This window comes from Schistocerca cancellata, chromosome 3 (assembly GCF_023864275.1).
Source record: "Schistocerca cancellata isolate TAMUIC-IGC-003103 chromosome 3, iqSchCanc2.1, whole genome shotgun sequence".
NCBI lineage: Eukaryota > Metazoa > Arthropoda > Insecta > Orthoptera > Acrididae > Schistocerca > Schistocerca cancellata.
Genome location: NC_064628.1, coordinates 243,250,197 through 243,262,766, shown reverse-complemented (window position 1 = coordinate 243,262,766; position 12,570 = coordinate 243,250,197). Strand labels below are relative to the sequence as shown.

At 42.1% G+C, this 12,570-nt stretch overlaps 1 protein-coding gene across 1 annotated transcript in view; it reads right to left on the bottom strand.

Moving 5' to 3' along the window:
• The window catches only part of LOC126174878 (ATP-dependent translocase ABCB1-like), a 206,369-nt gene that overhangs the window by 7,100 nt on the left and 186,699 nt on the right, over positions 1-12,570 (bottom strand). The window contains exons 20-21 of the mRNA XM_049921294.1: positions 11,689-11,883; positions 92-298 (exon numbers count right to left, since the gene is read on the bottom strand). Coding sequence (XP_049777251.1) covers positions 92-298; positions 11,689-11,883 — 402 coding nt within the window. The remainder of the gene's footprint in view (positions 1-91; positions 299-11,688; positions 11,884-12,570) is intronic.

The following is a 12,570-nucleotide window of genomic DNA, read 5'->3' as shown; positions in this document are numbered from 1 at the left end:
TCTTTTTAGTGTCGGTGATAATACTGCGAAGAAAACGAAATGTTTAAATAATTATCAGGTGGTGTACAGTGTTTGCTTTTTAAGCTCTTACCTGAGGTAACGATTCCACAAATTTGTGAATATTTGCTTTCTTTGCTACTTTAATTATCTCCTCCATGGTAACCTCACGGCTATTGTCGCCATAAGCAATATTCTCAGCGATTGTTCTGTTGAAAAGGACAGGCTCCTGTTGAACCATTCCCAGCTGCGCCCGCAGCGATGACAGTCTGATGCTGGACACATCATGTTCACCAAGAGCCTGTAAACGGAGAAGTTCACCTGATTAACATGTGTGAATAGCTATTGTTTAAAGATTGCTCACAACTTCGCATAACCGTGCAGTACTGTCTGATATTTGCAACCATCCTCGCAACACAACTTTTATGAGTTCTGGCAGCACAATTGATATTTTACTTCTATATCTCCAGCATGCTTGAGTTGAAACAGGACTACAACTTATACGTGATTACAATAACTGCTAGACGACCCGCCTTAAGTTGCATCGGAATTTATGTATTTTCTTAATGACTAGTTTCGGAAGGCCAGTCCATAATCAAATCATCCTGTAGAATAAAATACAGTGGATGTTACGATACAAATCAACAAAAACTTAACAAAATTCAGTTCTGTTCCAAGGAAGATAACATACCATATACATATTATCACCATTGTATGTCAAAATCATAAAAGAAGGTTGTATACATGGAAGAAGCCTGGAGATACTGACAGGTTTCAGATAGATTATATAATGGTAAGACAGAGATTTAGGAACCAGGTTTTCAATTGTAAGACATTTCCAGGGGCAGATGTGGACTCGGATCACAATCTATTGGTTATGACCTGTAGATTAAAACTGAAGAAACTGCAAAAAGGTGGGAATTTAAGGAGATGGGACCTGGATAAACTGAAAGAACCAGAGGTTGTACAGAGTTTCAAGGAGAGCATAAGGGAACAATTGACAGGAATGGGGGAAAGAAATACAGTAGAAGAAGAATGGGTAGTTTTGAGGGATGAAGTAGTGAAGGCAGCAGAGGATAAAGTAGGTAAAAAGACGAGGGCTAGTAGAAATCCTTGGGTAACAGAAGAAATATTGAATGTAATTGATGAAAGGAGAAAATATAAAAATTCAGTAAATGAAGCAGACAAAAAGGAATACGACCGTCTCAAAAATGAGATCGACAGGAAGTGCAAAATGGCTAAGCAAGGATGGTTAGAGGACAAATGTAAGGATGTAGAGGCTTATCTCACGAGGGGTAAGATAGATACTGCCTACAGGAAAATTAAAGAAACCTTTGGAGAAAAGAGAACCACTTGTATGAATATCAAGAGCTCAGATGGAAACCCAGTTCAAAGCAAAGAAGGGAAAGCAGAAAGGTGGAAGGAGTATATAGAGGGTCTATACAAGAGCGATGTACTTGAGGACAATATTATGGAAATGGAAGAGGATGTAGATGAAGATGAAATGGGAGATATGGTACTGCGTGAAGAGTTTGACAGAGCTCTGAAAGACCTGAGTCGAAACAAGGCCCCGGGAGTAGACAACATTCCATTAGAACTACTGACACCCTTTGGAGAGCCAGTCCTGACAAAACTCTACCATCTGGTGAGCAAGATATATGAGACAGGCGAAATACCCTCAGACGTCAAGAAGAATATAATAATTCCAATCCCAAAGAAAGCAGGTGTTGACGGATGTGAAAATTATCAAACTATCAGTTTAATAAGTCACGGCTGCAAAATACTAGCGCGAATTCTTTACGGACGAATGGAAAAACTGGTAGAAGCCGACCTCGGGGAAGATCAGTTTGGATTCCGTAGAAACATTGGAACACGTGAGGCAATACTGACCCTACGACTTATCTTAGAAGCTAGATTAAGGAAAGGCAAACCTACGTTTCTAGCATTTGTAGACTTCGAGAAAGCTTTTGGCAATGTTGACTGGAATACTCTATTTCAAATTCTAAAGGTGGCAGGGGTAAAATACAGGGAGCGAAAGGCTATTTAAAATTTGTACAGAAACCAGATGGCAGTTATAAGAGTAGAGGGACATGAAAGGGAAGCAGTGGTTGGGAAGGGAGTGAGACAGGGTTGTAGCCTCTCCCCGATGTTATTCAATCTGTATATTGAGCAAGCAGTGAAGGAAACAAAAGAAAAATTCGGAGTAGAAATAAAAACTTTGAGGTTTGCCGATGACATTGTAATTCTGTCAGAGACAGCAAACGACTTGGAAGAGCAGTTGAACGGAATGGATAGTGTCTTGAATGGAGGATATAAGATGAACATCAACAAAGGCAAAACGAGGATAATGGAATGTAGTCGAATTAAGTCGGGTGATGCTGAGGGAATTAGGTTAGGAGATGAGACACTTAAAGTAGTAAAGGAGCTTTGCTATTTGGGGAGCAAAATAACTGATGATGGTCGGAGTAGAGAGGATATAAAACGTAGACTGGTAATGGCAAGGAAAGCGTTTCTGAAGAAGAGATATTTGTTAACATCGAGTATAGATTTAAGTGTCAGGAAGTCGTTTCTTAAAGTATTTGTATGGAGTGTAGCCATGTATGGAAGTGAAACATGCACGATAAATAGTTTGGACAAGAAGAGAAAAGAAGCTTTCGAAATGTGGTGCTACAGAAGAATGCTTCTGGTGCTACAGAAGATTAGATGGGTAGATCACATAACTAATGAGGAGGTATTGAATAGGATTGGGGAGAAGAGAAATTTGTGGCACAACTTGACTAGAAGAAAGGATCGGTTGGTAGGACATGTTCTGAGGCATCAAGGGATCACCAATTTAGTACTGGAGGGCAGCGTGGAGGGTAAAAATCGTAGAGGGAGACCAAGAGGTGAATACACTAAGCAGATTCAGAAGGATGTAGGTTGCAGTAGTTACTGGGAGATGAAGAAGCTTGTACAGGTTAGAGTACCATGGAGAGCTGCATCAAACCAGTCTCAGGACTGAAGACCACAGCAGCAACAACAACATGTCAAAACGTAACCTGATACCTGCGGGGCACCTGAAGAGTCCACGTAAGCTAGGCCAGAGGTTGCTAGTGGCGCCGTACGTCAAAGGACTGTATTTCGCAAATACAGTTTGCGAGAATCGTTGATAAAATACAACGTTAATAAGTAGTGGACAGTCCACATTACTAATTATAAAAATAACAGTAAAGCAAGTACTCAGATAATTCTAAAATTATCATTAAAGGAAACAAGAAAAGGACTTCTGGGAAGTCAACTACAATACAAACTAATTACAGCAAAGTATAGCCTGATAAAAGGCGTCCGTATAGTGCGGGTGTGGTGTCCCGTATTACACAAAAGGAGGTAGTTGTAGCTATGCCGTTCCTGTACATCAGATATGAACGGAACTGTAAACCATTCTAAATACGGAGATTGGAATATAAAATAATGAAAGAGGAGGGTTCCGTTAATCAATTTGCATTGTACACTGTGAAAATTGGCACCTGTACCGGTAAATGCCTTTGTGACAGAGTACTGGAAACACTGACCAATTACATGGACCAAGTACATGGAACTTAGGCATACGGAACAGTTAGGCAAAGCAGACTAGGCTGATCCCTTAGATTTCAAGACTAAAGCCGCAGAAACTCAATTTCGTCATCTGATATTTCGACGTATAGCTTTCGGCCATCCGTAGAGTGTGATTCTGGGCCTAAACGCACGAAATGATCCCACAGGTTGCGAAAATACTAAGGCAGCGTAGGATATGCTACTGATTTTACAACTGAAAAGTTTGCCGAAAGAGGAGAATTCCAGAATCAATGCTCACATGACTAAGTAGCAATAACGTGGAAACACAGGAAACGTATTCTTTTCCTTTTTAATTTCTATAATGCTAATAATGTCACGGCAGTTTCAAAGAAGAGCAGTGATGCCTCTAAGCAACACTCTGATGCACTGCGCCAGTAAAAGATTACAACACCCACAGCGGCTACGTGTATATGGCACACATGATGAAAATATGCGTTGAAGTCTTTGTAAAATGCAAGAAATGGAGACACCTTATAATCCGATAGCCAACGCCAGTAAAACCTCCAGCGAAATTAAGGCCGAAGTTAAGATGGAATGAGTTCGAAGAGTTATAAACTTACTGTCATGGCAAGCCTTGTCAGGGCCATCGACGTGTCCACCAACATCAAGAGCATGCAAAGCAGACAGCGTCGGCTGCGACAGACTACACGTCCCACAAGCTAAACGAGTAAATTTTTCAGAAAACACTTTAAATTATTTTGATGTGTTATGTACCTAACTTTATATAAGTTAAGGGAATAATAATAATAAAAGTTTCAGTGCTGGTAAAAAAGAAGTTAAGGCATTGGATTCGAATTTTGAAGGAGAAAGATGTAACTCATGTGTAAAGACGCAACTTTATGTTCTTGCGGATTTCACTTAACAACTCCAGGTGATCGACTGGATTGCTTATAACAAAGGTCTCAGGTGATTACTATCCCCACTGCTTATGAACTAAACCAAAGACACTTATTAATGTCCACAATGTTGAATGGATAACATCGTCTGATTAGAGAGTGTCTTCATTTCTTGCTTTTTCTGTCAACTTGAAAGCGTGACTTCACCAAGTCTATCCTATATACAAAGCTCACGTGGCTGTTGCAATCCGTCACTAGCACAAGACATCAAAGAATGTTACCTAGAGCACTTAACTTGTAACCAGTCTTCGTTATTCAGACACAACAAGAATCCTATTCCTGCATCAGTCATCATCATTATCTACTTTACAGATGTATGGATTTCCTGTCCAACTCTCCTTTCGTCTTACAGGACGTCTTTTGGTTGTCGATCTGTACTTAGTACTTTCTTTTAGTAGACGATCAGTGGCCAAACGAAAGGCATGTTTGAGCCATTTTTGCCGGTATTCTTCTATTTTTTCCTAGTATCAAGATCTTCACTTACTTTCTGGTGTGTTGATTGAGGATGTGACCCAGTCTGCTACTACATTTGATTTCTTTCAGAAACTTTATTTCCGTAGCTTAGATTTGCAAAAATAATGAGATGAACGGAAAAACACAAATGTGCGAAGCTTAGAGTTGTTACTGATGCTCAGAATGCCATGAATATTAATAGCACTACAAAAAGAGCCAGCAGGACTCTGAACTGTACACTAACAGTGTACACAGCAGCAGGCGGCCATTTTATGGTCATATCATGATTATTATTATTACCTTTTTCAGCGTCAATAAGATGGAGATGTACTGATGGTGCTTAAGCCATGCTTCAACATTTGTAAAACCCTCTAAATCATTGTACTTCAGTTCTATAACGGATTTACTAAACAAAAGAAAGAAAGTAGCAGCGTGGTCATTGCGTCTGGCTGGTATGCTGACGACCCAAGTTCGATTTCTAATACTGATACGGAGCTTTCCTTGGTGCGAGGACGTGTTGCACCCAGCCTCATGATGCCAGGTGAAGAGCAACTTTGGAGAGAAGTTGCGGCTCCAAGATCTAGAAAACTGACAACAGCGGGGAGAGCGATGTGCTTAGCCCATAATGCATCAAATGACGCCACTGGCAGCGGATGACACGGTTGTCGGTCGGTACTGAATTGTCCGATAGGGACAGCAGACGAAGCTTTACCTCTTAGTACTGTGACTGTTCACTGATACGCATTTAAGAAGTTACTCAGCGGATATTCAATAAAATCGGTATTGATATACGAGGACTACTCGGAAAGTAAGGTCTGATAGGTCGCGAAATGGAAACGAGAGTCAAACTCCGATGAGGCTTTGCACATATATGTTGGGCAGTGTCTCCAGTATGCATGTCGATCGCTGAAGTTGCTCTTTTTCAGCTCTGAGCGCACAGTGAGCGCGTAAAGATGTCTACGACAATTGTGACTGTCGCCAAGCATGGATGCCCGCTGAGAGGTTTCGCCTGATTACCGTGTTACCCCACATACGCACAGTGCAGGGACAAGAGGATTCCCCTGCAGGGTTTTCAATGGGAAGAAAGTGTTTGATCACTCACCATACAGCCTCGACTTTGCTCCCTCTGATGTTCATCTGCTCGTATGAACCTCTGAATATGTAAACATTTTGACACAGACAACGAACTGCAACCCAGCTTAGAGAAGTGACTGGAAGCATAGACGGCTGCCTTCTATGACAAGGGTATTGGGAAGATAGTAGAACGCTATGTCAAGTGTCTAAGTCGCAACGGCTGCTATGTAGACAAGTACGTATTATAGACCAAATGTGTAGCAAATCGTTGCAAGTAACACGTTTTTCATCTCCACTGTGGTATCCATTTCGCAACCGATCGGACCTTACTTTCTGAATAGCCCTCGTATGTGCTGTATGTCAGCTGAGCGCAAGTGCAGGTAACTTTAGGATTAAAATCACAACTTCAGCTATATGTTTCTAGTAGTAATCATGTCGATCTCATACTAAAAGAAATACACTAACTTACGGTTACACAATAAAGCATACAAATGTAAAGGCTGCAAATTCAGCTAAATACTTAGGGATTACAATTACGAATAACTTAAACTGGAATTATGAGATAGATAATGTTCTGGGGAAAGCAAACGAAGGACTGCGATTTAGTGGCAAAACACTCAGAAGATGCAACAAATCCACTAGATAGACTGCCTACAATATGATTATCCGTCCTATGCTTCAGTATTTCCGTGAGGTATAGGATCCTTATCAGTTACGATCGACGGACGACATAAAAAAAGTTCAAAGAAGCGCAAGAGTTTTGTATTATCGCGAAATAGGGAGAGAGTGTCACGAATATGATACGCGAGTTAGGTTAGCAGTCATTGAAACAGAGGCATTTTCCATTGTGGGAAGATTTGCTCACAAAATCTCATTCTCCAACTTTCTTCTCCGTATACGAAAGTATTTCGTTGACGCCTACCTACATAGGGACGAACAATCATCATGATAAACTAAGAGAAGACAGAGCTAACACGGAGAGATCTATGCATTCTTTTTTTCCGCGCACCGTTCGAGAGTGGAACGGTAGAAAAATAGTGTGAAGGTGGTTCGATGAACCTTCTCGCAGGAAATTAAGTATGAAATCCAGAGTAGCCATGCAGAATTTTTCCACTGAGTCTCAGTCTGGCGTCTGCCTTACCATGATTAATTCTATGTGGTCGTTTCACTTCAAATCGCTTCGTACGATACTCCTAGATAATTTATGGAAGTAAATCTTTTAATACGAATGTACTGGCAAATGTAGTTATCGCGCTACGATTTTGCGGCCACTCTTTACGGGTTGCAGTTATTGTTAATTTTTTGCGTTGGTGTAGCACTGACATTTTAAGAAAGGTGAACAAATGATGACACTGTGATACATTGACACTGTGTATAAGCATAATTAACAGACATGGGACTCGGAAATCACTAGGTGCCAGCTTTTCCTGCCTTTATTGTGATTTTTGCTTTTTGTCCAACACAGTATGTATGTGAAAAACGCATGGTTATCATAGTTATACTGCTGTTGCATTAAACGTTACATTGTATGTTCGCTCCCACCCCGCTCCCCTCCTCCTTTCCCTTCCACCTCCTCTGATGGGGATGGAAGAGCCAGTTCCTCAGGTGAGGAAGAAAAGGACGTACTACCACCCACAGGGCAATTTCGTAATCACCAAGTGGTTGAACCAATCTCCGACTTAAAGGCTGCTTGAAGTCAATAAACATCTGCCAGCGCTACTGAGCCGTGCTGACCCCAGCTTATGCGTTGCTTTAAAACTTGGCTGTTACTATGCGTTTGGTTTCTCGCGGCTATTGCGGTTATGCCGTGGTTCTTCCTCTTTCTACGTGTGGCAACAGCGGTGTGTATCGATATTTTCACCTTATACTATCTTTGGTCTGGTGCTTATATTTCCGGCTTGGCGGTGTGCAGCCAGTCGGTCGGTTGGAGCGGATCAGCAAGTCTCCGCGCGGTGCAGTCGGCCGGGCCGCTGGTGGTCTCTACGTGTGTCGGAACGTGTGGGGCGCTGTTCCGAGTGCTATGAGGCTCGTGTCTCACCGACCCAGGACAAGAAAGTTGAGTGGTGATTTTATTACCGAAGCCCCGTCTATTCACGTTGTCCCCTTGGTTGGTGATTCGCTGTTGGCGGTATTTCTGGGAGCAACAGCGAGTGTTCGATTTGGTGAAGATAGCCGCCGTGTGGTGGAATTAACTATATTTGTCGGTTAGAAATTCAAGTGCACCAGCGGGATTTTCTGCCTTGTAGCCGTTAGTGTTTCCGTTACCTGCCATGGTCGCTGACGTAAATTCAGGCATAGTCCTTTCCTCACCTGTTGTCGCTGTTCAGTATGGTGTGTAGTTTTTGACACCTTTTGTTTTTGTTTATTTTTGGTTGTTGGCGGCTATGTCTGTAACTTTTTGGCTTTGGAATTCCCGTATACTGGTCGGTGGTTAGCAAGTCGTCTTGTCGGTGGGTCCCTGACTGTCTCTTTGTTGTGTTACCGGCTGATCGAGTATAGTTGGTCCTAGTTCTTGTCTCACCTAAGCGAACGTTAAGATTTCAAGGGCAGACCGAGCCCCTGGAAACTTCTGAGCGCCGTTGCCTATACTGCCTTCTTATTAGCGATTAATTGTGTATTTCTAATGGCTCATAGCCGATGGTTGGAATTTGTATGCTTGTAATTGTGTTTTTAAAAACAAAGGCCTTCAGCCGTTTTTAAAGTAAGTTTTTCTAAATTGCGCAAGTGTTACATTGTCTGAAGATAAAGCTATGGCCTTCTGCCTGTTGAAAATTTATTGTATTGTTTTTAAAAGCATCGGCGTTCAGCCGATTTAAGTTTGAAGGATCTTACTTATGAAGTATTACCTTTTGTAAGATAAAGCTGTGGGCTTTCTGCCTGTTGAAAATTTATTGTACTGTATAGTTTTTAAAAGCATCGGCCTTCAGCCGCTTTAAGTTTTAAGGATCTTATCTATCAAATATTACATTCTTCCAAGATAAAGCTGTGGGCCTTCTGCCTGTTGAAAATTTATTGCAGTTGTGTTGTTCTCAAAATGATGGGCCTTCAGCCGTTTTAAAATTTTGGATTCTTACTTATTGAAACGTCCCCTTAGAACATTTATACACGACTGTGCTTAAACTGACACACAATGTTTTTAGCGCAACGCAATCTGACTTTCAAAAATCCCTACAAAAGAATGGCCCTGACTAACATTAAACTATACCTTTCTCAAATAACTTACCTCACGAAAATCTTCGTTACTCGAACTACTGCAATACAGCGAGCGCCACTATTGCCAGCTAAATAAAAGATTCAAACTACAGAAGGCACTAACTACTGATAGGGATAGTTAGCAAATGAAAGATTTTAATAGAGAACAAACACTGTATTTAACGTTGGTCATAGTATATGGACAATATGTGAGAAGTTGGGACTGTTAGTGTTTGCACGTGTGTTAATAATTCAGCAAGGGACTGGATAACAGCATTGCTGGTTCTAAGGACAATTCCAAAAACTTCGTGAGTGTACAAGTGGTGGTTTATGGACTTGCTATATTGTCTGCAAGACTCTTCGATGGTGATTGTGCACCTGCACAGTCGCAGCAGATTGCTGCTGGCCATCTCTACAAGGACTACAGTGGGTCTGCATCTTTGATGACCCACCAATACCATTATTTCTACAAGGACTACAGTGGGTCTACACCTTTGCTGACTCACCAGTACCATTATTTCTGCAAGGACTGCAGTGGGTCTGCACCTCTGGTGGCGCACCAATACCGTAATCTCTACCAGGACTACAGTGGGTCTACTCTGTGATGACCTACCTACCAATCTTCTTCAAAACGTCGAATGACTCTGCTGTGGGTTTGCTCTGTTGTGGCCCATTACCTGTCTGCATGTCAAGAGTCAGCACAGTCTTTCCATTGGAAGGACAACACCACTTCTTCACGACTGCATGGAAATCCACTACTTCCGTGTGCATTGTCTTTTACTGCTCAGACTTTGAGAAAACAAACTGCAGGTTTATTCTTATGATGAATGATCAGGACTGTCTTTATGGACTGTGAGAAAATTTTAGCTTTTGACCAACATTGTATCAATAAGTGTGTGCATTTGATTTCTTTGTTATTGTATTTATGAAAAATTTTATCAAATCATTATTGGCCACTGGCCAAAAATATTTTGTAAAATTTTTTGTGGGGAGCGTGGGGGCTATGTAAGTAGGCTGTTTATGTTTTCTCATTGGCAACGTTACGTAGCGCTCTATATGAAAATCACTGGCTGTGCTGTGTGCAGTCTGTGGCTAGTTTGCATTGTTGTCTGCCATTGTATTGTTGGGCAGCGGCAGCTGGATGTGAACAGCGCGTAGCGTTGCGCAGTTGGAGGTGAGCCGCCAGCAGTGGTGGATGTGGGGGGAGAGAGATGGCGGAAGTTTTGAAATTGAACGTCGTGCGGTAGCGTTCTCGCTTCCCACGCCCGGGTTCCCGGGTTCGATTCCCGGCGGGGTCAGGGATTTTCTCTGCCTCGTGATGGCTGGGTGTTGTGTGCTGTCCTTAGGTTAGTTAGGTTTAAGTAGTTCTAAGTTCTAGGGGACTTATGACCACAGCAGTTGAGTCCCATAGTGCTCAGAGCCATTTGAACCATTTTTTGAAATTGAACTGCTATATATATTATGATTATTAAGGTAAATACAGTGTTTGTTCTCTATTAAAATCTTTCATTTGCTAACTATCCCTATCAGTAGTTAGTGCCTTCTGTAGTTTGAATCTTTTATTTAGCTGGCAATAGTGGCGCTCGCTGTATTGCAGTAGTTCGAGTAACGAAGATTTTTGTGAGGTAAGTTATTTGTGAAAGGTATAGTTTAATGTTAGTCAGGGCCATTCTTTTGTAGGGATTTTTGAAAGTCAGATTGTGTTGCGCTAAAAACATTGTGTGTCAGTTTAAGCACAGTCGTGTATAAATGTTCTAAGGGGACGTTTCATTATCAAGTATTATATCACTCGGGCTTAAATACTATTTTAGCGTAAAAGCTTTGGGCCTTCTGCCTCAGAAAATTGGTTGCAGTTTTTTTAAACAAATTCCTTCAGCCGTTTGAAGTAAGGTCATAAAGTTTGGGGCTTCTCCCTATTGAAAGGTTATTGTAGTTATGTTGTTTTAAATTTATGGGCCTTCAGCTGCTTTTAAAAACTTAAGCTGTCTGACTAGTCAAGTCTTACATCGCTTGGCCTTAAATACTTTTAAGGTTAGAGCCTAGAGCCTTGTCTCAAAAAATAAATAAAGAAATTATAGCAGTTGTATTTAATTCAAGGGCCTTCAGCCGTTTTAGAATTACAGACGTTTTCTGTCGATAATGAAGCATAGAAGTTGCGCTGTAATGTTTGGACAACTAAATAAAGTGTTATGTGTGGAGTGTAACTGACAGCCGCTCATTCTGGCCCCATTCCACAATTCCCACCACTTGTCCTGTCCTGTGGGTTTAGCAGGGCATCTCAACTGCGTTCCCAAATGTGTCTCTAGCAGTAAGAAATCTATCTTCTTTGTTTCTCCCCTTAAGATTTGATTTTCATACTTTGACCGTCATACGATTTTCTGAAACAACAGCACAATAATTTGTTCCTTCAGTACGCTATGGATTCGATTGTTTGATAGGCGTCGTTCTCGGGAACGGGACCATCGCTGTTCCCAGTACTCACCACAGTGCCGGAATTGGGATCGTAGAACCTCTGGAGCAGCTGCACGCAGGTGGACTTGCCGCCGCCGGACGGCCCCACCAGCGCCACCGTCTGGCCAGGCTTCACCGCCAGGTCGAGTCCTCGCAGCACCTGTGCCCCGGGCCGCGTCGGGTAGCAGAACTCCACTCCACAGTACGACACGTCTCCCCTGGTCACCTGCAGCAAATCATATCAAGTGTGTCTTTAGCAGTAATTCGTTCCAACATAATCCGTCTTGTAGGAGCCAGTGAATTCAAATGGTTCAAATGTCTCTGAGCACTATGGGACTTAACTTCTGAGGTCATCAGTCCCCTAGAACTTAGAACTACTTAAACCTAACTAACCTAATGACATCACACACATCCATGCTCGAGGCAGGATTCGAACCTGCGACCGTAGCGGTCGCGCGGTTTCAGACTGAAGAGCCTAGAACCGCACGGTCACTGTGGTCGGCTAGGAGCCAGTGGAATCATACACTAAGACAAAGAAAAGACATACCGTGAAGGTATTTTCCGAATAGATGTGACGTTCATGTGCAGACAAACAAATAATTACAATTAAAGAAAAAATTAGATGATTTGTTCAATGGAACGAGTTTCACAAACTGAGCTAGTCAATAATGCATTAGTCTACCTTTGGACGTTACGCAAGCAATTATCCGGCTTGGCACTGTTTGACAGAGTCGTCGGGTGTCCTCCTGAGGGACGTCGTGCCAGTGCCAAACTCTCACTTTTTGCGGACGGGCATTGTTTTGAAGAAATGTAAGCCCAGGACGGCTTGCCATGAAGGACAACAAAACGGGGCGCAGAATATTGTCGAAGTATCGCTGCGCTGTAATGGTGCCTCGGATGATAGCCAAAGGGG